At 42.2% G+C, this 27,318-nt stretch overlaps 1 protein-coding gene across 2 annotated transcripts in view; it reads left to right on the plus strand.

Moving 5' to 3' along the window:
* HPCAL1 (hippocalcin like 1) overlaps positions 1–27,318 on the plus strand; it is a 328,942-nt gene that overhangs the window by 273,363 nt on the left and 28,261 nt on the right. Inside the window, exons 4-5 of one of the 2 annotated variants that reach the window (XM_077488773.1) lie at positions 777–929; positions 25,755–26,157. In XM_077488773.1, coding sequence (XP_077344899.1) covers positions 25,780–26,157 — 378 coding nt within the window. In that variant the 5' untranslated portion in view covers positions 777–929; positions 25,755–25,779. The remainder of the gene's footprint in view (positions 1–776; positions 930–25,754; positions 26,158–27,318) is intronic. The other variant, XM_077488772.1, reaches the window with a different exon arrangement.

Raw genomic sequence — 27,318 nt, forward strand, 5'->3', positions numbered from 1 at the left:
GACCAGATGGTCGCCGGAGCCTCTATGATCGTTCGGAGGCCGGGCACGATGTTATGACGTCACGCCCGGCCTCTGCATTCAAATAATGGCGACGCCTCGGCTGGGAAGCCAGGATCGTTTTTTTTTTTATTATTATTATTTAAGGCTTCCCAGCCTAGAGGTGAGATGTAGGGTCTTATTGACCCCATATCTTACTGTAAATAGGTCCGATCATGCCATATTCCTATTACAAGGGTTGTTAACTGCTGACTCTTCATTTTTAATGGGGTGGGTGGACCCCTGCTTTAAGCTGGATACACACTATACAACTTTTTGTTCAATTTCCTTTAGATTTACCTTCAACTATGTAGTAGAAGGGCCTGCCTGATTGCATACAAATTGAAAGTGTTTAGGTTTGGCCTCATATTATATGGTTTTGTTAAAATTGTATAGTGTGTATCCAGCCTTACTCAACCCTAAATGGGAAAATGACAGTGTCTTCCCCTTTTTCCCCAGGCCCCATGATCTAATTATGATTATTTTTTGCAAGCAGTGAAACCCAGAATAGATAATCATGTCATGATCTATAATAATGAGACTGGATGCAGGTCTAGAATAAGCTATTTATAAACAGTCTTGTATTTTCATGGAATTGAAGCAGTCTGCTCTGTTTCATACATGGCTAATTTACTACCGTGATTTATTGGGAAGCGGACGCAAAACAAATTTAGCAACGACTTTGTACTTGGGCAAAGAAAACCAAACCACCTATAACCTAGATTTATTTCTGCTTATAGGAAGCCTCTGCCATATTTCCATAACCTTCATTCTTGCGGTTCAGAATCACTATACTGTAAGATTCTTGTTGTTTACCAAGACCCTTCTACCTCCTCCCATATGGTGATTCCCAGGCTTTGCTGGCTTCACTCCAGGAATAATCAAAGCTAAAGGTAAAGAAAACCAAACATATTCATGACTTTATTTTTTTCAAATCTTTTATTTCAAGAAACACAGAAAAAAGAAAAGAAAAAAGTAGGTAAAAAAAGAACACACACGTGTCTTCTAACAACAATTCAGATACTTCAAATTAACATCATTCAACTTAATCATAACCTTTGAAATATCATGATATATATTGCATAGTTACCATTTCATTTTCTACCCCTCTTAACGGACAACATAGCTTCCCGCATTATTTCTCTATACTTCAGTATCTGTTCCGTCATAACCGGTTGCCAACAATATTTCTATGTCTTAAATTTTCTCAAACTAAATAAAGAAAAACAGAAATAAAACAAAAAAAATTAAAAGTAAATTTTTTTAAAAGTAATAATAATCTCTCCCCTTCTCCCCCCCCCCCCCCCCCCCACTCTCTATAAAGGAGATGGAGTTAGCGAACGCACTCCCCCTGCGTTATTCCTTCCAAACAAAATTTTTTATATCCTCCAACTTTCTTCTGAGACATCCCTTAGTGTTGCATTCATTTAATCTACCATATCTCTTTCAAATAGGGCCCTTCCCTCTTCAGAAAAGATATACAAATTCTAAGAGGTCCAGGTCCTGTCATAAAATTCTTTTTGATAATGTTTAGTAAGAATTCATTCTTCCATTTTCTTAATTTCCTCTACCTTTTTAAACCACATACCTATAGAGGGCACTTTTGTAGATTGCCAACATGAATACATGCCTTTGCTGCTTCGAGAAGATGACGAAGCACTGATTTATTTTTATTTTTTTCCCCAAGACTTTAAATAGTCTTCAAACTGTACATGCTAACCAATAAAAGATTTAGATTTGTCAAATAGATTTTTGTTGTTTTTTTTTACTGTGTGGTTTGACGCCACCTAACAGTTTACAAAACGTATGTGTTGTCTGTTGGCTTAAGGCTGCGCACAGATAACATGGCCCAGTAGTTAGTAGAAATGTAGATTACAGGGCTTCAGGTATTGATATTTGTATGCATTCTTAGTATCCAGTACACTACATGGGGTCAGACAGTGAACAGGACATCATTTTTCAGACTTCAGATAACCACTCATCCCTGACTGTATTGAAGGAGGGAAGCTATCCATATACCGCATTTGGCGGCGTATGAGATGACCCCCCCCCTAATTGTCCAGTTTTTGCCTATACTCGCCGTATAAGACGACCCCCCTTCCGAGGCTTATATACTGTATGTAGCCTGCTCGGATTGGCAGAGGTTGTTACTCCAATCTGAGCAGGCTCCTGTATTCATTAATAGAATACATCGCTTGCCGGGATTGGCTCAACGATGCATACTGTATGTAGCCGAAGCTACATACAGTATTACCATACAACCACCATCGTGCGGGCTGGCATCCAGTGGGCGGAATTTTCTACCTGGCATATAAGACGACCCTTGTTTTTTGCCCATTTTGATTTTGTTTTTAGTGTGTGAGGTCATCTTATACACTGGAAAAAACAGTGCTATATGAATTTCAGCCAGTTCCTGATAAACCAGCCACATTTTACTCCATGAATGTTTGTCTCCTCCCTTCCTCCAATTTCAAAAGCAAAGGAGCCAGATGAAAACTTTTTGTCCACACAGTGGCTGCATCCAGTCAGATTCCTCTTAAAGCGGGAGTCCGCGTTTTTTTTCCGGCTTCATTTCCCGGTTCCCTACTGCGCATGCGCGAGTCGCGCTGCGCAATAAGGATGGACCCGCTGCCTCTGCGATCTGTGTGTTTCCCAGCAGGCAGCTGGGAACTTTCGGAAAGGGGCGTAATCTACGCCCCTTTCCACAGAGAGCTATCCCGGAAGTGGGTGCAGATACCTGTACTGTACAGGTACCTGCACCCCCCTCCCCCCTGAAAGGTGCCAATTGTGGCGCCGGAGGGGGGGAGGAATCCAATGAGCGGAAGGTCCACTTTAGGGTGGACCTCCGCTTTAAAGCATCTGCCGTACAGCTACAGTGATACATGCAGGGGAGCCATTCTGCCGTCCTCAAACGACGGCATGCGGTCGGCAAGTGGTTAAGAGGCGGGTGAACAAAAGAAAAAACCCACAAATTCTGACTCCAAGCATTGATTAGGCAAGAATGGGCTGCCATCAGTCAGGATGTGGCCCAGAAATTGACTACATGCCAGGGTGAATTGCAGAAGTCTTGAAAAAGAAGGGTCAACACTGCAAATATTGACTTTGCATAAACCTAATATAATTGGCAATACAAGCCTTTAACGCTTAAGAAATGTTTGTAGTTCTACTTCACTATACTATAGTAACATCTGATAAAAATCTAAAAACACAGCAGCAGACTTTGTGAAAATGTATATTTGTGTAATTCTCAAAACTTTTGGTCACAGCGGTGGATTTGAAGTAAGCAGAGCTACAAAAGTGGCAAAGATGAAAGTTTTCTAGTTAAGCATGAATGCTTGTAATGAATAAAGCTTGGTTATTCAGGTTTTCGGAGTGCCTAACACGTTCTCCTAAATCCCACAAAGCATTACTAGCTTCCCCACTTTCTGCCGGTCTGTACTCACACTCTGCTATAAACAAATTCTCCCAGACACTTAGATTATCACTTCTACCAATTAGACCACAGTGCACAATTTGTGCTCACACTCACCATATCGGACCACAAGTGATCCGTGCCTGGGGCTACCTCTTCCAAGTGCTCCCAGGCACAGGACACTGTCATTGTAAACCCTTACATATACTCAGTGAAGTGACTGGCCTTAGGTGATACACAGATGTAACAAACTATTCTACTTAAGTTGTACATGTCTATCTACAGCAATCTTTCCCTCACACCCATTCAAAGTGCAGAATTTACACAGGATCTCTCAGCTCTGAAAAGCAGGGGGGAGAGCTGATTGGAGGGAAGGGACACAGGAACAGAGCTGAAGCTGTCAATCAGACTGTGCCTTCCCCTTTCTCCATTCTTTTCTTGGTGTCTGGAAAACTCATTTGAAGTAACTCATGCTTATAGCAGAATAAGAGAGTTGTTACCTCTATCATGGACAGGACCACTCCACTAGTGTCTTTCCAGTGCAGATAACAACCAACCATACTTATTGTTCTTCTCTAGGCCCCATGGTGGGCAGCAAGCATTTCCGAGCAAGCCACTTAATCTGATCTGATTGGTTTAATCTTCTTGCTTTGCTGATCCTTCTCAGATTCTAACCATCGCTCCAATCTTATCTGCCTGCCCTTGTTCATAAGTGGGGGTTCTCAGAGCGCCGGAAAAGGGGTGAGCAGGAGGGGCGGTTGCCCTGGGCAGTGGACACTGTGGTATCACGTGAGGTTGGGAGAGGGGGGGTGTCACCACAAGGAGAATAGGAATTTGTGTTGGGAGGGGGAATATGGGGGCAGTAGGGGTAATTTGGGGGGGGGGGGGTTTGTTGAGAGTAGTGGTTTAGGTGAGATTTGTGTCCAGATGGGGGGATGGGGGGAAGATTTGTGCTAGGAAGGAGGGGGGTGTGTACTAGGAATGGAGGGGGAATTTACGCTTGTGTATAAGCATGCAGATTAGTGTGGGGGCGGGGGGGAGGTATTTTTGCTGACACATAATGCTCATACACCTTGGGGGGGCACAGTTTGGCATGTTTGCCCTGGGCTCAGCACTGGGTTCTCACCTTTCCCTTTTCACCTTACCTACATGTCTTAAGTGAAAAACCCAAGACAGTGTCACAACAATTCTAGGTCGCCAATACTGGTGAATTATTTTATGTTCTCTACTTATGGCTGTAAAACAGTAGAAAGAAGAAGTGACATGCTTTGAAACGTGTCCTTATCTCCCAGTGTGTCAGCTGGCCTTCCTGTTTTTGAGGCTCACCAGGGGTTTACATCTTGTGGTGAACCCTCTGTATTCACTCTGGTGAAGTCTTCTCTTGGTGATTGTTGACTTTGACACACATACACCTACCTCCTGGAGAGTGTTCTTGATCTGGCCAATTGTTGTGAAGGGTTTTTTTTTTTTTTCGCCAGGGAAAGAATTCTTCGGGCATCCACCACAGTTGTTCTCCGTGGTCTTCTGGGTCTTTTGGTGTTGCTGATCTCACCGGTGCATTTGTTTCTTTTTGTTTCTTTTTAAGGATGTTCCAAACTGTTGATTTGGCCACACCTAATGTTTTTGCTATCGCTCTGATGGGTTTTTGTTTTGTTTTTTTCAGCCTAATGATGGCTTGCTTCACTGATAGTGACAGCTCTTTGGCTCTCATATTGAGAGTTGACAGCAACAGATTATAAATACAAATAGAATTTTGGACCTTTTATCTGCTCCTTGTAAATGGGATAATGAGGGCATAACACAAACCTGGCCATGGAACAGCTGAGCAGCCAATTGTCCCATTACTTTTGGTCTCTTAAAAAGTGGGAGGGACATATACAAACTGTTGTAATTCCTACACCGTTCACCTGATTTGGATGTAAATACCCTCAAATTAAAGCTGGAAAAAGAGAGAAAATGCACTCACATTGCCTCATCTGCGAATATTGGGAACAAAAAGAAAAAAAAAAAGGAATTCAAAGTAAACCTGTGGTCGTACTTTCAACTTAAAGCTGAAAGTCTGCAGTTGAAGCACATCTTGTTCACTGTTTCATTTCCAATCCATTGTGGTGGTGTATAGAGCCAAAAAGATAAGAATTGTGTCGATGTCCCAATATTTATGGACCTGACTATAGGTTAGCATTAGATTGTGAATGTCTGTAGATGTACAGATTTTAGTGTTGGGGTGCACTTATCCTTTAACTCCACAGCTTTAGTGGTGTTGATCTCTGAGACACGGGCGGCATTCTCGGATGAACTTGCTCTGAAGCTGATTTATGTATGCGATTGCATTGAAAGTGACAGCCAGCTGTCTGCCAAGACAAGCCACAGAGAAAGGTGTGATCCGTTTACTATGTTTTAAGACCGAAGCAAGTTATCTGCACTGACAAGTCGCAGAAAATAAGCAACAGTTTTTTATTAACCCAAGTGTGAACTAGAGGGGAAATTTAGAAAAAAAAATGTGGAAGACAAGCTGCATCTACTACTACCTCGATGATCTAACATCACCCCATGTGCATACCCTGTTGTGGTACCACCTGCTGTTCCCTACAGTATGTTACAATCATTAGTAGTCATACTAGCCACCTGGCAGTTCTGGCAATTGCTAGTGTCTGCAAGCATATGTGGGCTATTCCGCCAACTGGAAAAAAGCCACTAGACCTTTTACCCAATGCTACATAGAATTAAATAAACCTTACAGTGCATCAGCCCATGTAGACAAACACTGGTATTTGCCAAAAAGTCTTGCAGTCACATAAAACAATTATTATGTCCTCAAATCTCTCCATATGTGCCTGAAGGGTACTCGCCCACAGATTAAGTCTCTGTAATGGGTTTTGGAAGTATTTAGCTAGAATTGGAATCGGACCATCAGCAGATGTAGGCGTGCAGAGCCAATATTTCATGATGTTCCTTGCTAGAACTGTTTACAAACAATTCCCCTCTTAATACTTTGTATCAACTTTTATTTTTTTTGAATGCCCTATGATTAATTAAATGCCTTCAGGCTGATTGGTAGCTTTATCTTTTTATTCATAATTACTATTGTGAATGTTAATAAGTTGCCTATTCGATTAAATTTTTTTTATTTATTTTACTGAAGGAACAATAAGTAGTTATTTTTTGTTTTAAAATGATTGTAAATGATTGATCCTGTGTATTTATAAATAAATGTATACATCACATGACATATGGGAAAATATCTGATTAGATAATGCAGCGGGTGTATTGTTTGAGAGGACAGAGCCTGAGAAACTTTGCAGAGAGAAAGGATCAGCAAGACACAACGTTGTAACATGTAAGCAGCAAATAAAATGTGCATATTATCTATACAATTTTATTCGCTCACCATATTCACAAAGATTTTAATGCATGAAATGCATTGAATAGGTCATTTTGTAAAGCTACCTAACATGTTATATGTACACTGAGCCATGCATCCGCAGCTCAGTGTACAGCACCGCCCTGTGCCATGATGATGCGACTCCGTGCACACGAGCAGGAGTAACAACATCACAGTGGCCAAACTGTTGGAACCCGGATGGGTGCACCCAGGACCACCGGGAGCCCTGATGGCGCAGTACTGGAGGGTATTGTTTGATATAATGCTCCTAATATGGGGTACATTCTCATTCCTATTGGAATAAACTACCAGGGGCCTGTTTTTTTTTTTTAATAAAGTCTAAATTTAACCGCTAGCTGACCAGTCGCCACAGATGTACTGCGGCAGCATGGCTCAGCTGTGCAAATCGCCGTTATGCTACGTCGGAAACATAAACGGCCATTAGGGGGCGCTTTCATGCCCCCCGCTTGCTCCCTGAGCCGAAGCGAGTGGCCAGCGGTCTCGATCACCACCGGGCTCCTGCGATCACTCGGGGCACACAGAGAACCGGAAGCTGTGTGCGTAAACTCAGTTAACAGTTTTCTGAGCAGTGAACTGACAGATCGTCTGTTCATCCAGAGTATGAGCAGTGATCTGTTAGTTGCCCTGCACAGTCCCATCCCCCCTTCAGAACACTACCTAGGATACATATTAACCCCTTCACTGCCCCTAGTGTTGACCCCTTCACTGCCGGTGACATTTTTTACAGTAATCAATGCAATTTTAATTGCACTGATCGCTGTATTAATGCCAATGGTCCCAAAAATGTGTCAAAATTGTCCAATGTGTCTGCCATAATGTCTCAGTCACTATAAACGCTGATCACCACCATTACTAGTAAAAAAAATATGTATATTAATAAAAATGCCATAAAACTATCCCCTATTTTGTAGACACTATAACATTTGCGCAAACCAATCAATATACGCTTATTGCGTTTTTTTGTTTTTACCAAAAATATGTAGCAGAATACATATCAGCTTAAACTGAGGAAAATATATATATATATTTTTTGGGGATATTTATTATAGCAAAAAGTTAATGTTTTTTTTTTTTCAAAATTGTCGCTCTTTTTTTGTTTATTGCACAAAAAATAAAAACCGCAGAGGTGGTCAAATACCACCAAAAGAAAGCTCTATATGTGGGGAAAAAATGTCAATTTTGTTTGGGAGTAACGTCGCAATTGTCAGTTAAAGCGACGCAGTGCCGAATAGCAAAAAGTGCTTTGGTCTTTGGCCAGCCAAATGGTCCGGGGCTTAAGCGGTTAATGAAGCTTTTATAGTCGTCATGCTTGCTTTTACAGTGGTCCACTTGCCCAAATCTTGTTTGCACAGGAGCTCAAGGGATTTTGCCTCATATTTTGGCATGTTTTCCATTAGATGCAATAGATCTTGGTTTAACTCGGAATCTGTTGCGGCTCTGCATGGTTGTCAATCAGCTTTTAACTTCAGCTTGTTCAATTAAAGTGTTACTAAACCCAGGAGCCTGCATTCACTATATCTGGTCTCCCACAGTACACAGAACATGGAAATACAATAGTTTTAGTGAATATAAACTGACAAATACCTTTTCTCTTCACCAGTTAGAGCAGTCTTGTGACTTCTATCAGTGTCTGGTTAAAGCTTGTAGGAGGGTTTTTCATACTCCCCTGATTGTCCAATGAGACTGCAGGACTCCTGACTTTATCTGTCTGATCTGGACAGTGCTGATTGGCCCTGTGCTGATCACAGGCGCACTCCCTAGAAAAAAAAAAAACCCTCTAGCAATACACCCCAAACTGATCATGTGCAGCTTGTCCCCTAAACTCAGTATTATGAGTTGGGGACACTAGAAGAAGGCGAGGATCAGAGAAGGCAGGGTGAAACAGCCTTTTTACAGAGGATTCTAAGAGGATTAACCTCTTAGGTTCCAGAGTAAGAAAATAAGAAAAACAAGCATGCTTTTATGCATATTCAGACTGATTTTACTGGTGTGGGTTTAGTAACCCTTTAAGCTTTGACAATAAAACCTGGAAGCTGGTTGGTTTCTATGCAGAGCTGCACCAGATTTGGCACTCTCCAGTTTTAGTAAATCCACGCCAGTGTACAAGAATAAGTGAGCAAAATGGGTAACAAGTGGGAGTTGCTAAGAAAATGTTTTAGAAAGCTGAATTTGGGCCTTAACGGGAAGTGTGGAAAATAAGCATTCATACTCACCTAGGTGGATGCAGCATCAGTCCCTCGCCACCTCTAAGGCTGCTTTCACACTGGGGCGGTATTCAGGCGTTACAGCGCTAAAAATAGCGCCTGTGTAGCGCCTGAAAAAAACCGGCCCCTTTCCCTCCAGTGTGAAAGCCGGAGGGCTTTCACACTGGAGCGATGCGCTGGCAGGACGGTGAAAAAAGTCCTGCTAGCCGCATCTTTGGAGCGGTGAAGGAGCGGTGTATTCACCGCTCCTATACCGCTCCTACCCATTGAAATCAATGGGACACCGCGGCAATACCGCCGGCAAAGCTTTGCGGGCGGGTTTAACCCTTTTTCGGCCGCTAGCGGGGGTTAAAACCACCCCGCTAGCGCCTGCAGACCGCCGCTAAAACGACAGTAAAGCGCCGCTAAAAATAGCGGTGCTTTACCGCCGACACCGCTCCCGCCCCAGTGTGAAAGCAGCCTAAGAACTGAGCAGTCACATGACCACTGATTGTTCAGTTCTCGGACTTCAGTGACTGTAAGTCACCGCTCTCTGCTGTGCCCCCCCCCCCCCAGTGCTCACCGGAGCCCTGGGCTGTGAAGGGGGTGGGAGCGACTGGCTCAGGCTTTCAGTGGCGCACTGCCAGTAGGGCATCTGGGAGGGTCCCTGCAGAGCCTGGTTTGGCTCTGTGATGTCTGCTGACAGCAGACTTTAGATCGCTATTGGTTGAATCAGGAGTGTAGAACTGAATTCACTCCTGTGACTCACAGGAGAAGTGGGGCCAAAAGAGCTTTGACCATAAAGCGGTTATGAGATTAATTTGGTTGCCATTGTTGACCTGCAAATGCTAATTTCGCTTATATATCACGACTCGCCTCGCCGCAGTGTGACAAGTCGCCCCCGTTCTGTACAATGGAACCGTTCTGAGAGGAGCGACTCGAGTCGCTCCGACTCAGAAAAAAGGTTCCTGTACTACTTCTGGGCGACCTCGGGGCGACTTGCATTGACTTCTATACAGAAGTCATCTGCAAGTTGCCGCTGAGGTCGCGGCAGGTCGCGGCGAGGCAAGTCGGTGTCGCCTCGCCTCGCCTGCAGTGTGAACCGGCCCTTGGGGTCCGTTCACACAGAGGCAACACGACTTTGAGCGAGACTTTGGGAGGCAACTTGGACACGACTTGAGTGTGAATCACAGCACGACTTGAGGGAACTTACAAGGCAACTTGAAGTTGCTTCCAGGAGAGGAGACTTTGCCAATGGCCAATCACATAATAATCAGCTCTGTGGAAGGGAGGGGTTTGCCTAGAAAACATTTTTTACTTCCTGGAAAGTTGCTTCAGTTAAGACAGGGGATCAGACTTGGAGGCAACTTCTATTGAAATCAATAGGTACAAGTTGCCTAGAAGTCGGATTGAAGTAGTACAGGAACCTTTTCTGAAGTCGGAGCGACTTCAGTAGTGTACTCTCATTCACTTACATTGATTTTATCATGTTGCGCGACTTGAGGCAACTTGGGACGACTTCAAGTCGGATCCAAAGTTGCTCCTGTGTGAATGGACTCTAACCATGTGTGGAAGAAATGTTTGTGTTATTCATATTCTCTGAAAATAAACTTATTAGCACAATGGTATATATTCTTCTGTCTGTTATTTTCAGAGTGGATCAGAGATTCTGCTCCCTAACCATATAGCTGGTTACCTATATTTACCACTGCATATAGATATTTAAGGATAAATTAACTTTTTTTTTTTTTTTAAGTTTACATATTAACTAAATTATACAACAAACTTTTTTTTTTTTTAAGCTTTTCTTTGATTAATCGATTTAAGCGAAACAATAATCTACCAACGAATCGATTATGAAAATAATCATTGGTTGCAGCCCTAGATGTGACCCTCACTATTGCCTTTTTCTCTGGATGTTTCCAGCGTTAATTCATTTTGCCAGTTGTCTGTTTAATGCATATGTATTTTTTTTTTCTCAATAATACATAGCTGGGGGGCAAAATGGTGTTTCAAACTTTATTATTCTTTAGTTTTTTTATTTATTTTTAGGGGAGCAATTAGTACAGTGCAATGAATATTTACATAATAAATATAATTATATCCTATTTTCAAGGAATATCCTGATTAATAATTAACTACAATATTATCTGTTGATTGATTCTTGGAGAAAATTATGATTGGCTACAGGCGATTTTCTGTTCGTATATAGGAGCATTTTCGCAGTACGATCATTGTTTACATTCTCACATCTCCTTCCGGGTTGTTTTTGTGTTTCTGATCATGCGCGGTGTTTGTCTATCAACTTTTAGCGGACGCATACTGTACTGATTACACAATTGTCGTACGATGGGCTGTCGTCCGAGCAAAGTTTTCTTGTTTGTCCCTTCGGATTTGGTTGGACGGACTGTCGTGATCGGCAGTCGAAAGGTGTGTACGAACAATCAGATTATCGAACGATCTATCCGAATGTGATTTTTATCATCCGATAATTGGAACGTGTGTAAGGGTGTAGTGGTTTTGTAAACATTTTCTTTATTATGGCCAAGAATTTAACAAAAAAAAAATCAATTTGTAAAAGAATTTTTTTTTTTTTTATCTTAGCAGTAGTTTTAAGTTTTCAAATGTTTTGGCGTCTCTTCCATAGTATGTTTATAGTTATATTAACAAAAATACTTGTAAAATAAAAATTGACTCAAAAAATTGTTTCCCTTTTTAAAGCTACAAATTCTGGAGATCATTAGCATAAGGTCGCATAGAGCCAGGTGTGCACCAAATGCCTGTGTGCTACACAAGCACCAGGTTTACATGGGAGCAGATGCGCCGATTGTCTCTCGTTTGCTGTGAAGTGTTTAGGTGCTCAGGTTTTGGCTATGTATATATGAGTGAAGGCATGAACATTGCTTAGTCTGATATCTTCCTTATGGGAAGAGAGAATATATACTGAGCTGGAGTAGAAAAGAGAATAGTGAGCACAAAGAAAATACAGCCACTCAACAGCTAATGGAGTCCCAAGTGTATCTTGTGGCAGAGGAGAAACAACATTCATGCCCACGCATTGGGCTTTCTGAAGGTCTTCTGCCAAGGAGATGGAGATTTTTTTTTTTTTTAAGAACATAGTTGAAATGCTCATATTAACCCCTAATGAAATTTGCTAATTTTTATTTTAATAGGATTTTGTAACTTTCATTTTCAAATTTGGGCAAATAAATCATTGTTAATATCTAGATGCTGCAAGCAACATAGACACTTTCCTCCAGTTTGTTCTGATATTTCTTGATAATTGCTTAGTGGAAAATAAAATAACTATAGTAGGCTTTGGCACCACCTAAAGACTGCAAGCACTTATGTAATGTTTTGCAAGGTTCCTGCAAACTTTCTAGTAACTATTTCCAAAGATTAATTCCAGAACAGAAGCGAAATATTAGCCAGAGAATACTAAAAACAATTGGGGATGATCTTCTTATATTTTGTGCAGCCCTTCTCTTCTAGTCTGTGGTGACGCCGCCATGGGTTTAGAGAGAAGGTAGTGGTGGAAACGGTGACCTTACTGACCTGCATTTTAAAGGATAAGTTCACCTTTCTGAACATGTTCCACCCATATTTAGGTAATAACATGTTCAGCATCAGACCCCTCTCCCCCGGAATCCTCCCTTCCTTGTGGCAATGAGCCGGGGATCTTCTCCCTATACTTCCACAATTCAAAGAGAGCGTGGCTGTCACATGGCCGCATCATTGATTCTTAGATCCCTGTGAATCAAAGAACTAAAAGGACCTACAGCCATTGAGTCACTCATCTTATAGTTCTCAATGAACTACCATGGTTCTGTTGAGCACTGTGGTAGTTCATTGATTCTTCCTTTCAGTGTAAAACTGAAAGGAAGTTTCAGTACGATGTACAGCCAGGCAGCTTACACTGACAGTCTGCAGGAGACCTGCATGTTTTCCAGGCTCCTAAAACATAAAATAGTAAATGCACATTAAGAAACTATAAAACTGCATGGAAAGTGGGTACCTAGAAGTGACAGTTCCTACAGCACCGTGGATACCCTCTTGAACCTCAGTGCTGGTCAGTAAGTTTGCCAGTCTTGATGTTTAGACGGAGACAAGTTTTTAACTTAATAAGCTAAAATAATTTGCATAAAAGATAATTCCAGGATTTAGGATTCCTGGAAGGGCAGTTGTGAATGGGCATCAGTGAATATAATGGAAATCTTGACAACGGTAAAAGGTATAACATTTCAGAGCGATGCAGTACCTCTTCATCAGGAATCTGAAATGTTGCATATTTACCGCTGTGATGTGATCACTTGGGTATTATCTTGAAGATCCATGGTGTGCTGGCAATATGCTTTGACTTTTGATGATGTCAGTCTCTGGCTGGTAACTGCTACCGTACCCACTTACTACTTGCTATTTTTAAGGAACGTGTGTGATTTGACTATTATACGTGGTCTGACTGGCCCTGAGCACATGAAGTTATGTGCAGGGAGAGCCTTTCCGGGTACAAACTGGCTGCAGCTAATCAGGTTGTATGCACCCATGGGTTTAGCCGCATATGAACCCAGAAGCCTACCCGCTCTTATTCGCCAATTTGAATGAGGCCTAAAATGTTGGATGTCCCATTGCTTTTTGTATTGGCAGCAATGGTTACCTGGACAAAGGGAGAAGGTGAATCTCCCCAGTGGGGACACAGGCAATAAATAAAAATCTGGCAGAGGTTTTAACACTTCCTTAGTCTATCCAAAACTAAATGTACAGTGGCAAGGAAAAGTATGTGAATCCCTTGCAATTGGTTTTCTGCAGAAATTTGCCATAAAATGGGATCTGATACTCATCTAAGTCACAATAGTCTTAAACAATGTGTTTATGCTGATAACACACACACACACAATTCTAATTTGCACAAAATTCAGGAGGAATTTATGGTCATTCCTTTTTACAAAACCGTTTCAGCTCAGTCAGATTTTTAAGATGTAAACTGCTCTCTTGAGGTAATTTCACAACATTTCTATTGGGTTAAGGTCTGGGCTCTGACTGGGCTTTTCCAAAAGGTGCATTTTCTTTTTCTGAAGACTGTGGTGGATTTACTTCAATGCTTAAGGTCCACCCTAAAATGGACCTCCGCTCATCGGAATCCCCCCCCCCTCCGGCGCCACAATCGGCACCTTTCAGGTGGGAGGGGGGTGCAGTTACCTGGATAATCCAGGTAACTGCACCCACTTCCGGGCTAGCTCTCTGTGGAACGGGGCGTACGTTACGCCCCCGTTCCGCAAGCGCCCGCCCCCTTCAGCAAGTGCCCCGCTGCCTGCTGGGAAACACACAGCTCCCAGAGGCAGCGGGGACCGTCCGGATTGCGCCGCGCGGCTCGCGCATGCGCAGTAGGGAACCGGGAAATGAAGCCGAAAGGCTCCATTTCCTGATTCCCATACCCAAGATGGCGGCGGGACCCGGCAGCCGAGCGAGCGATCGGCTTCGGGTGCCGACATCGCGGGCGCGCTGGACAGGTAAGTGTCACTATTTAAAAGTCAGCAGCTGCAGTATTTGTAGCTGCTGGCTTTTAAAAAAAAAAAAAAAAAACGCGGAGTCCCGGTGGACTCCCGCTTTAAGATGATTGCTCTGCTGCATCACCCAACCGGACAGCCACCCTGACATTATCCTGTAGGATATTTTGGTAAACTTGGGAATTAATTTTCCCCACTATGATGGCAACTGGTCCAGGCCCTGAAGCAGCAAAGCAAACCCAAATTTGAATACATCTTCACCACTGGTATGATATTTTGATGTTAGTAAGCTGTGCCTTTTTTTTTCTTTTTGAACAATTCAATTTTTGTTTTATCAGTCCACAAAACATTTTCACAGTAGCATTGTGGTTTGCCAGGGTGCTCTTTGGCAAAATTCAGGCACACAGCAGTGTTTTTTTGTTGTTTTTTTGGAGGGCAGTGGCTCCTCCATGGTGTCCAGCCATAGAATCATGAACAGGGATTTTTGCCAGTTCAAGTGAAGTCTTTAAGCCTTTAGCTGTTACTAGGGGGTGGTTCTTTACCTCCATGAGGATTCTGCTTTGTGCCTCGACAGTCATCTTGGCTGCGCACCCACTTATTTTAAGAGTGGTCACAGCACTAAACTGTCTCAATTTATCCACTTGCTTACTGGGCACTTAAACCCCCTTCCTGCCCAGGTCAATTTTCAGCTTTCAGAGCTGTCAATCTTTTTAAATGGCAATTGCGCAGTCATGCTACACTGTACCCAAATTACATTTTTATAATTTTTTTTTTTAACACAAATAGTGCTTTCTTTTGGTGGTATTTAATCACTGCTGGGTTTTTATTTTTTGCTAAAAAATGAAAAATTTGAAAAAAGTTTTTCCATTGATGTGCACTGATATGGCTGCACTGATAGGTGGCACTGATTGACAGCACTAGTGGGTACTGATGAGCATTGATAGGTGGCACTGATGGGCAGTACTGATATGCACTGTAGGTACTTCTTGGCAGCAGTGGGTGTCTGAGTGTGGGACCGATGTCCCCCCGACAGAACTAAGGGTGCGCTCAAGCGTGTTAGCAAGTCCGCGTGCCTGCGCCCACCAGGAAGCTGACACTCAGCAGTGATAATCACAGGCAGTGAGACCTTTTCCGATCCATGGCTGAACAGATTGGGAAATGTCTCACTACCTGTAATTAGCGCTGCGGAGTGTCAGCTTCCTGGCAGGCGTGGGCATGTGGACTTGTGAACACACCTAAGCTCATCCTTAGACAGAAGCTAGTGATCTGCTTTTTTATTCTGCTTGCGCTGTCAGCATGAGGAGAAAAAAAAAGCTGTTTACAATCTTCTGTGTACATCACGTGATCAACTATCGTTGGCTGACCCTTACTATGATCAGCCGAGTCTCATTGACTCGATAAACCCAGAGCGCGACACGCAGGCAGCTCATGCATGGGAGGACATACATGGATGCCCTTCCAGCGAATTAGGCCTGTGCTATAGCTGTCTTTCGGCTATAGCATGGGCAGGAAGAGGTTATAGACAATTTGTCTGTTGACTTATGGACACTTAAACACTTTCAGATTGCTTTGTATTTCTTTCCAGCCTTATGAAAATCAACTACTCTTGAATGTATGTCTTCAGAGAGCTCCTTTTTGTAAAGGTATGGTTCACAACAGCTAATGCTGCTTATGACCAGCAATCTTGAGGCTCCATTCACACCTGAGCATATCGATTTTACTGGCGTTTTTCGGGCATTTTTTTTTTTTTTAAGCTTTTTTGCAGCTTTTTACAAGCTTTTTAGTAGAGTAGAAAACAAAACGCTCGTAATACACTCAAATCAGGAATTTCTATTGAAGTGTATGAAGCCAAAAATGCTTGTAATCTGCCAAAAAGAAGCTTATGTACATTTTTTGAACGGCAGGCGTTTTACTTCAGGCGACACAATGCTCATATGTGAAAAGGGGCCATTGAAATGAATGGGATTTGGCTTATTGATTGTTTTTAGAGCTACAAGTTCATGCAGAAAATCACTCAGGTGTGAATGGGGCCTAAAATGTTTGAGTCTTATTAATCAAAGTAGCTCTAAACCTCATCTCCGAAATCAAGTTATTGGACTCCAGGTATGCAAACTACTAACTCCAATTGGCTTTTGTTGAAGTAATTAGTCTATGAGTTCACTTGCCTTTTCCTCCAGCCCTTTGAATGTTTAATGGATGTGTTCAATAAAGGCACAAGAAATTACAATTGTTTGTGTGCTATAGTGGCATATCTAAGGTATGGCAGCCATGGCAAGTGCCCCCCAGACAAAAAAAAACCTGTCCTGTAAAAGTAGTACCTGCTGTTGCACAAATCACTTTATTACACTTTATTTATATCTTTGGCAATGCATATTTATTTAATCCATATTGAGCACTATATTTGATTGGCTGCTTGTGCGTGTGTGCCAGGCCCAAGCAGAAGCAATTACATGATGACTTAAAAGTCATCATCATGTGCGATTGTGCGTGTGTGCCAAGCAGGAGCAGCCAATAAAATATAGTGCTCAATATGGTTTAAATAATTAGATATCATAAATAAAGTAATAAAGTGATTTGTGCAACAAGCTTATTAAACAGTCCACATTCAGTGAAAGTTAATGTACTGCAAACTTTGCAGTACATGAGCTTTCACTGAATGTGGACTGTTTAATGAGCAGGGGCAGACTGACCGATCGGACACTCAGGCACTGCCCGAGGGTCTGGGGCCATTAGGGAGGCCCCATAAGAACCTCTGCAAGACTGCAACACATACAGTCTAGCACAGGCAGCGGCTGTAATAAGACCTCTCACGGCGCGCTGCTCCCCGCCGACTTCTCCTTCCCTCCTATCCACCCCAGGACGAAAGAGAGGAGGGGTCGGTGAGGAGCAGCGCACCGTGAGAGGTCGAGGTCTTATTACAGGCACAATGTGCTTTTTTTTTTGTTAAGTTTATCTGAAAGATGGGTTTCAAATGTTTTGACAGGGGCTCAGTTTCAGTGCTTGCCATAGGCGCCATTTTCACTAGATATCTAGCATCCTATCAGCGTAAGCACATTGTGTTTGTCTATTGTTGTGTCTTAACCACTTGCGGACTGCCCGCCATTGTTATACGGCAGTACTTTGAAGAGGGCTGTCGTCATTATGACAGCAGCTAGCTACCATAACCCCGGTATCCTCTTCAGCGGGTGGTCTGCTTTCATATAAAAGTGGTCCCTGCGGCGGATTCACCTCAAGATCACTTTTATCGGCGGTAAGAGAGGGGCCCCCCTCCCGCTGCACTCTGGTGTCCTCCACCTCTTACCAGAGCCGTCAGTAGTGGCAGGGCCAATCGGGTCCTGTCACATCTGTGGTATGGAGATGAGTGAGGTAAAGATTGCCCCCACCTGTCTCCATACCACTGCATGGTGGAAGCACCATCAAAACGTCACTTCCGCCTATAGCTCTTAAAAGGACTTCTTTTTTATTTATTTTTAAGTGACATTTAATTATTTATTTTTTATTGCAATTTAGTGTCAAAATGACATCTGAGGTCTTTTTGACCCCAGATCTCATATTTAGGAGGTCCTGTATTTCTATTGCAAGGGATGTTTACATTCCTTGTAATAGGAATAAAAGTGACACCATTTTTTTTTTTTTTTTTTTTTTTTTTTTAAAGAACAGTGTAAAAATAAAAGGTAAAATAAATAAGATTTTTTTTTTTTTTTTTTAAATGAGCCCCATCCCTAGGGTTGCCACATCCCTTTAAACCCAAACACATATGAATTACACAGGTCCTGAGGCAAATTTAATGCAGATAAGGCACCATGTGAGTTTAATTACCACCTTAATCAGCCACAGAACCTGTGTAATTAATATAAGTTTGGTTTTAAAGGAATGCAGTGGCAACCCTCCTCGTCCCGCCGAGCTCGCGTGTAGAAATGAACGCATACGAAAAGGGTGTTCTCAAAACATGCAACCTGTAGAATCTTTTAAATGTTGCCTATGGAGATTTTTAAGGGTAAAAGTTGGTCGCCATTTCACGAGCGGGTACATATTTGGTATCAATTTACTCGGCGTAACATTATCTTTCACAATATAATAAAACAATTGAGCTAACTTTACTGTTTGACCTTTTAATTCAAAAAAGTGTATTAAAAAAAAAAAAGTGCACTTGGAAGACCGCTATGCAAATATGGTGTGACAGAAAGTGTTGCAACGACCACCATTTTATTCTCTAGGGTGTTAGAAAAAATATATATACTGTTTAGGGTAATTCTAAGTAATTTTCTAGCAAAAAACTTGTAAACACCAAATCTCAGAAAAAGGCTTGATCCTTAAGTGGTTAAACTGTGATCTGATTGTCATCTATGGCAAACTAGTTGATTCCAAGTGGTTCACATACTTTTTTCTCGCCACTGGTTTGCTATACATATACTTTAAATTAGCATGACAGCCAATTATCATTAATGGAAGGTTGTCGGCAATGGCATCGCTGCAGGGTTTCCTTTATGAAAGCAGATGCACGTCAATTTTAGTGGATGTTTTCTTTAAGAAGCTCCTCTGTCATCACATTTCCTTACATTTCACGTCAGAGAATACATTATTCCCGTTCCTACCGCTAAGAAGCAAGCATGCAATGGCAATTAGTGATTTAAAACCCTCATGTTTCATGGGTGTACATTTTCCGCATTATGGACACTTTGGCATTTGCTGTTTGACAGCACAACAAATGATTCGCCTGTCTATAGAGCGCAGGAGTGAAATGCTGCCTTGTCTTGCTAGCGATGGCTCTCTCAAACATACTCTATCAAATTAGTGGCTTCATTTGAGGTTTTCTGTGTCCACTCTATTTGCAGATTCACTGCGCTGGGAACAAATCCTGTTGCTTTTCAATTTTCTAATGGTAAGATGCTGCCAAATACACATCCTGTTCTGGGGCTGCAAAACAGCCCTTAATGCAGAAATACACAGCTGCTCATCAATAAAATAGAAAACATACGAGCAGGAAATTGGACCCTCCGTGGCCATTAATTAATTAAAAGAAGCCAGCTGCGCATATGCAAATGGATTCCGAACCTGTGTACAACCTCCGTATAGTTCAGCTACATTTAAATGGAGCTTTTGTTTTCTTTTTAAAAGTGACTGAATATTTATACCGTGTTCGAGTAACAGCATTTCGTCAACTTTACTTTGATTAAAAAGTGATTATATTCTGCAGCAACTTTGATGTCCTAGTCATACTCTGTTATGGCTTCAACTCCGTTCTTCAATTTATCTTCTGATTGGAATTTAGTTGATGTTTTTCTAACAGCTATAATTGGATGTGCTAAAGTGTCCGCAGGAGAAACTGTCATTTGACACAGCCGCCAATCAGAAGCGTTCGCTGTTTGTATTCTCACAGCCACTTGCACCAAAGCCATTACAAGCTGAACTTTTTTTTTTTTTCTTGCGCAACAGGAAAGGCGAAAACATCCAAAGGGAGCACCATGCTGCTGTGCAGTGACATGAATTGAGCGAGTAAAAAGGGGTAATGGTAAAAGGCTGCATTTTACGGGATGGGCTAGTGTGATCCTAGCCTTAAAGTGACCACTTACATTAATAGTCATTGTAAAAGTGACCCCCTCATATTGGTGGTCCATGTAGGCAGAAGATCAATCTGCCACTACTTTCTGAGGATACTATCACACCAACTGCTGCGTTACACACAGAGGCTGGTATACGGTGGGATGACAGCAGTGCTGATCACGGCACTTCACAGCATTCACTTTTCTTTTTTTTTTTAACTGACTTGATTGAAATGTCATTGTGACATTTCTTTAGCCTGGGTTCACACTATAGCGATGCGGGAACCAGAATGATTCCAGCGCTGGTTCCCACATTGCATCTCATCTGCACACTGCCCTCTGCGAACCGCTGTGGGTGTCAATACAATGTTAATTACACCCCCAGATTAGTTCACAGATCGCAGTGCGAACTGTGGATTTGGACAGGAATCAGATTGCTTGGGTGGGAACACCCAGGCAAACCAATTCCAGTGCAGGGGAAAAAAAGCTCCCTGCACCTTTTTCATGCGAATCCAGTACGAGTTCAGCCATATAATTGTATGGTTGAACGCGCATTGCACAGACATCGCATATGATTGGCACAGCAGTGCGGTTGCGAATCACATGCGATGTCTGTATTCGCTATAGTGTGACTCTACACTTAAGTTCTATTGTATGTCACAAGGTATAAGGCAGTGGTTCGCCTCGCACTGCGCTGGGAAAAGTTGTTTATGCCAGAGCTTTTTTTTTTTTCAGGTGGTGTAAACCAGCCAGGTAGGAGACGAGGCATTTTCTCTTGTCTTGTGGTAGCACTGCAATGGCTGCCCACCTGCACTTGGTGTGTATTTACCCTTAGGCCTGGTTAACACCTATGCATTTTTAGAGCATTTTCAGTTTTGTAGAAACACACTACAGTCCATTTAACATGGTTTCCTATGGTTGTAGTTCACATCTGTGCATTTTGTGGAAAGGCCCAAGGACTTTTTTCTGGTTTTTGGTTCCGTAGACTTCAATGGATAAAAAGTGTCTATTGAAAAACGCAAAATGCACCTGCAATATGCAAACTGCAACCTGCACATGTGTGAATCAGGTCTTAAGGAGCACTTCACACCCTCTAGAATAGGCTTCCATGGAACCCTAAGGTTGCTCCAGAGGAGGTTAGGGTTCCTCAAACAGTGAGCAATTTCTGCCTCTCAGATAAGTTCTCGCTGACACCATTGATCTTTTTAGCTGTCTGTAAGGGGGCAATTCTTCCCAATTACTACAAGTGTAAGGAGCATTCTTCCCATGACCAAATTTACTAATGTATCATAGAGTTGTAGATCTAGGCAGGCCATAGATGGCGCAGCTTTCTTTTGTGCAAACATGGGCAGACAGTGCTGACTGGAATCCTGCAGAGACATTGCATTCCCCCAGAGGGGGTGGTGAGGGAAGCTGTCCCCGCTGGAAGAAGACAGTCATTATTGCTAGCGGCTATAGCGGCGACAATTGCAAGTAAAATTTGGCTGGCTGGTTGTAACCAAGTTGATCAATCAACTTGGTACATTCAACCTGCCCATACAAGGTTCAAAACTCAACTGATTCCTGCTGGAGCCATCTGTCTATGGCTGACCCTGAGACCAGAAAGTTATTCCAAGGATTTCCCTGCATTGAAAAGGTTGAGAAAGAGAACTTCAGGGTCCTACAAAACTTTAAGAAATACTGAACTAAACTGTTAGCAACCATACATATAGATGCTCAGAAAACAAAATATTGGTTGGAAATGTCGTTGATTTTTGTTTGTTTCCCTGCATTGATTTTTTACCATATTATGATGTGAAAGGGCAAAGATTTCCTAATGATGAAATATAATAAACATCTAACTAAAAGCTCAAAGAGATCTCACCTAATTGTTCTCTGTGTTTTCTCCTGGAAATCCTGCTAATTCCTCCTGTATTTCTCTAGGGAGGGTATATTTCAAGCCTCACTAATTGTCCCTGCTGTTTATCTGCAGAGTACGGCAGCTCTCCCTTTCTCCGTGTTGCCTTAGTGAGGCTGTCTCCATAGCACTTTACATGATAATCATTACAACCCATCCTACAGTGATGAAACCAAGTGGGAGTGAAACCGCTCGTCTCTGGATCAGTAATGTGTTATACTCTTCTAGACCCCGGGGGTTGAGTATTGACTACAGTTCTATGTCTAATAAAAGATTTTCTTAGGTCAAATTTATGTGTCTCTGCAGTATGATGTACCAAATTGGTTGTAAAATGGTTATTGATACTTTGTAAATAATTTTGAATACTAGATTTTTTTGAAGTATGTTTAATGGTTTTGATTATGTACCTACCTACCGCATTATTACAAGGACATCGATTCATTTGCATGTGGTCAATTCGTATTTTACAGCCAAATTAGCTGTCGGGACCATAGAAGTCTATGCAGAATTGATAGCCGCTGGTTGCTTGCAGAATAGTGTATGACGAGCAGAATTGTGCCGCCTCCTGAAGATCTCTGGATTGGGCAAATAAACTGAGCATAAAGAGCATAATTAATGTCTATTAACACCAACTTGAAATGCAAAAAAAAAACAAATCTGCTTGTTGCACCATATACATTAGCTGGAACTTCTAAATGCTTGCAAATTCTTGTCCATCAGTTAAGCAACCACGGTGCTCAAATTCCCATGCTTTGGTGTGTACAGCTTCTTACCCTAAGCCTCATAATCACTCTGATTTTCTGCTGTTAATTGTTGGTGTTATAGAGTTTGGAGAGGTGAAGGATCAGCCTCTTACCCTATGTTCACACCTATGCATATTTTAGTGCATTTTGCAGACTACAGAAACGCACTACAGTCCATTTAACATGTTTCCTATGGTACACGTTCATATCCTATGTGTTTTTCAGCCGGTGCGTTTTTGGAAAGAGTCAGGGACCTTTTATCCTGCATTTTGCATGTAATAGACTTCAATAGAATTGCACCAGAAACACAAGTGCCATGTTCTATGCGATTTATTTATTTTTGATGTGTTTTGTATTGTGTTTTTTTTTTTGGGGGGGGGGGGGGTGTGTTACTATATATAACTGGTTGCTAAGAAGTGGGACATGAAGCTTGCTTCGTCCTTAACAACTTACGTCCTTACATTCAGCTGTCAGCGGGGTTCGCCACTGACAGCTGAATGTAAAAAGAAAGAATTGCAGGCAAAATAAAACGTGACAAACTGTGGGGTCCCCCCCACAATCCATACCAGACCCTTATCCGTGCATGCAGCCTGGCAGGTCAGGAAAGGGAATGGACGAGCGAACCATACCAGGCCGCATATTGATGGGGACAAGGGTCACTTCCCAACGACCCTGGGCAGGGGGCTTATTGGAATCTGGAAACCCCCATTAAGAAAGCGGGGCCCCCAGATCCCTCCCCATTGACAACAGAAACTACCCAAATTACCCTGATCAAAAGTTTACATACCCTGTTGATTTTGGCCTGATAACATGCACACAAGTTGAGGCAAAGGGGTTGAATGACTATGAAAAGTAACCATCCTCACCCGTGATCTGTTTGCTTGTAACTAGTTTGTATAAAAGGTCAATGAGTTTCTGGACTCCTGACAGACCCTTGCATCTTTCATCCAGTGCTGCACTGACCTTTCTGGACTCTGAGTCATGGGGAAAGCAAAAGAATTGTAAAAGAATCAGTGGGAAAAGGTAGTTGAACTGTGTAAAACAGGAAAGGGATATAAAGAGATATCAAAGGAATTGAAAATGCCAATCATCAGTGTTCAAACTCTAATCAAGAAGTAGAAAATGAGGGGTTCTGTTGAAACCAAACAATGGTCAGGCATACCAACTAACATTTTAGCCACAACTACCAGGAAAATTGTTTGGGATGCAAAGAAAACCCACAAATAACTTCAGGTGAAATACAGGACTCTCTGAAAACATGTGTTGTGGGTGTTTCAAGGTGCACAATAAGGAGACACTTGAAGAAAGATGAGCTGCATGGTCGAGTCACCAAAAGAAAGCCATTATAACGCAAATGCTACAAAATATCCCGCTTACAATACTGCAAACATCACAGAGACGAGCCTCAAACCTTCTGCCGCAAAGTCATTTGGAGTGATAAGACCAAAATTGAGGTTTTTGGCCTCAGCCATAAACGCTATATTTAAAGAGGAGTCAACAAGGCCTATGATGAAAGATACACCATTCTTACTGTGAAATCGCTGATGTTTTTGGGATGTGTGAGCTGCAAAGGCACAGTAAATTTGGTAAAAATGTATGGCAAGATGAATGGAGCATGTTATCAAAAAATTCTGGAGGAACATTTGCATTTATTAGCCAGGAAGCTGCTGCGCGTACATGACAATGTTCCAAAACACAAGGCCAAGTCGACCTGTCATTGGTTACAGCAGAATAAAGTGAAGGCTCTGGAGTGGCCATCTCAGTCTTTTGATCTCCATATTGAGCCACTCTGGGGAAACCTCAAATGTGCAGTTCATGCAGGACGGCCAAAGAATTTACAGGACCTAGAAGCTTTTTGCCAAGCGGAATGGGCAGCTTTACCATCTGAGAAGATAAAAAGCCTCATCCACAAATACCACAAAAGACTTCAAGCTGTCATTGATGTTAAAGGGGGCAATACATGGTATTAAGAACTGGGGTATGTAAACTTTTGATCAGGGTCGTTTGGGTAGTTTCTGTTGTCATTATGATTTAAAAAGAGAAAATACAATTGATTGATAATAAATGGCTTCGGCCAAACACTAACCATGAGTAAAAGAAGTTTTTGTGTTATTTATATTCTTTGAAAAATGTCCAAGAAATTATAAATTCTGCCAGGGTATGTAAACCTATGAGCACAACTGTATAAGCAGGTTGCTGTTCTACCAACACGGACTAGTATTCCAATGTTTTTCTTCTTCCTCAGTTTCTCTCGATCACTCAGCTAATGTGACCCCAGTTCTGATGGAGTGGATCAGGGGAGGGGCAAACAAGGATGCTGTGCAGGTGACCGTCATCCATATAAACTGATGATGTTATTGGTTGTTTGGATGCCGGCGGCTAGAAAGTCGTAATGGTGCACAATGAAAACCTGTAGCTTTGTGTAACTAAAAGGTTGGCCTGATCCACCTGCTGGCTTGTATACAATATCTGGGCAATTTTTAGGCAATTTACCAAGGCGCCCTGGTTGAAAAAGGTTGGCTTCGGAGATATGGATATGACACATGAGATTGTAAACTCAATGAGTAGGGTCCTTCTATTCCTTCTGCATTGTAGTTGTACTGTCCCCGTTTATATATTTAACTGTTGACACTATATAAATCCTGCATAATAATATATAATGACATGCTGACACTAAAACTGTATGTTACCCATTCACACAGTATTCACAAGCGCATACAGTACATTTCAGTTGATTTGAGTAAGAAGCTATCCGTATATGTTTTTTGTTAATGAAGAAAATAAGAGCAGCCAGAGGACATCTGCAAAGAGAACCTACAAACTCCATGTAGACGGTGCCTCTAGTGACTGAGAGAAGGCAGCCATTTCTGTTCCCTTGCTGAAAATGCTAGTTTCCATTGCATTCTGCTGACCGTTGACTTCAGTGTATTCAAGTCGCTGACCTGGCATGAGCATGCAGCAATTAGTTCAAACATTTTGCTCAAATTGAATTTTTATAAATGATTAATGTGATTTATTTTATTTGTTTTCCAGACTTTGCATCTGAAGAAGGCTCAGCATGGGAAAACAAAACAGCAAACTGCGACCCGAGATTCTGCAAGATCTGCGGGAAAACACAGAATTCACCGACCATGAGCTGCAGGAGTGGTACAAGGGCTTTTTGAAGGATTGCCCCACCGGGCATCTCACCGTAGAAGAGTTCAAGAAGATCTATGCAAACTTCTTTCCCTACGGTGATGCGTCTAAGTTTGCCGAGCATGTATTCCGCACCTTTGACACAAACGGAGATGGGACGATTGACTTTCGGGAATTTATAATTGCGTTAAGTGTCACTTCTCGGGGGAAACTAGAACAGAAGCTGAAGTGGGCATTTAGTATGTACGACCTGGATGGAAATGGATATATAAGTCGTGGAGAGATGTTAGAAATTGTTCAGGTAAGAGCAGCTGGATGATCAAATGCAAACTAAATCAAAGCGTTTGTCCGTGAAAAGTCTATTTGTTTTATTTTTATTTTTTTACATTTCCTTCTGCTAAGACTGCTTGGTGTTGCACTCCACTAGTTTTTTTTTTGTTTTTTGTTTTTTATGGAAGTTCTGCACAAGAGCAGTCCTTACTATTACATTTGGTAACTAGAAAAAAAAAATCGAATTTCGCTTTGTTCTAGGGACCTGGCATCCCAACAGGAACAAGTGTTTCCAAGTACCACCCTTTTTAGTGAGAGACCAGATATTCAAAGCTGGGGGTTAGACCCCTTTCACACTGGGGGCATTTTGCAGGCGCTATAGTGTTAAAATAGTGCCTGTAATCCGCCCTAAAACAGCTGCTCCATTCACTCTTTCACACTGGAGCGTTGCACTGGAGGGCGTCAGAAAAAGTCCTGCCAGCGGCTTCTTAGGATCGGATTTAACCCCTTTTCGGCCGCTCGCGGGCGAATAGCGCCACTAAAACGACGGTAAAGTGGTGCTAAAATTAGTGCCGCTTTACTGCTGACACCCTAGGCGGCACAGTGTGAAAGGGCTCTGATTCAGCTGTCTATTTTCTACCCACAACTAACCCTTTGAAGTGACCTTGTCAGTACCCACTGACAGCAGATTGCATATTCTTACCTTTTCGGTGGCTTATCGCTTGAAAAGTTTGTTTTGCTGCTCATTGGCCTCTTTTAGTATTGGACCAATCCATTTAGTTAAAGACATGCTCCCCCTGACGCTCATCGTGGCTTTGCCTGCTGGCTCCTATATTCTGTAGCAATGTACGAGCTGGTGGATGAATCTACCATGAGCAGCAGGGTGACAAAGTATTTACGCACTTACGGTATGGGGATACTTTCATGGCAGATCTGTGTTGTATGTACAAATGACCGGTTTTTAAAGTTGAACTCCAGGGAACTATAAAGAGGAATTCCAGCTTTGCTATCACTTTAATTAGTTTGTTTGGGCCATGCTGGCCCAGATGAACTCCCCTTTACTAATTGCTACAACCTCTGTCAGCACTGTATAAACTATGTAGTATCAGCTATATACAGTATGCAGAAATGTTTCCTGGCAGCAGTACAGGGACTTCCTGTCCTGCTCCCAGGACAAAATCATGTCAGACTG

The sequence above is a fragment of the Lithobates pipiens genome, unplaced genomic scaffold, assembly GCF_037356315.1.
Source record: "Lithobates pipiens isolate NorthernLeopardFrog02 unplaced genomic scaffold, aLitPip1_a1.2 Scaffold_18, whole genome shotgun sequence".
Lineage (NCBI taxonomy): Eukaryota > Metazoa > Chordata > Amphibia > Anura > Ranidae > Lithobates > Lithobates pipiens.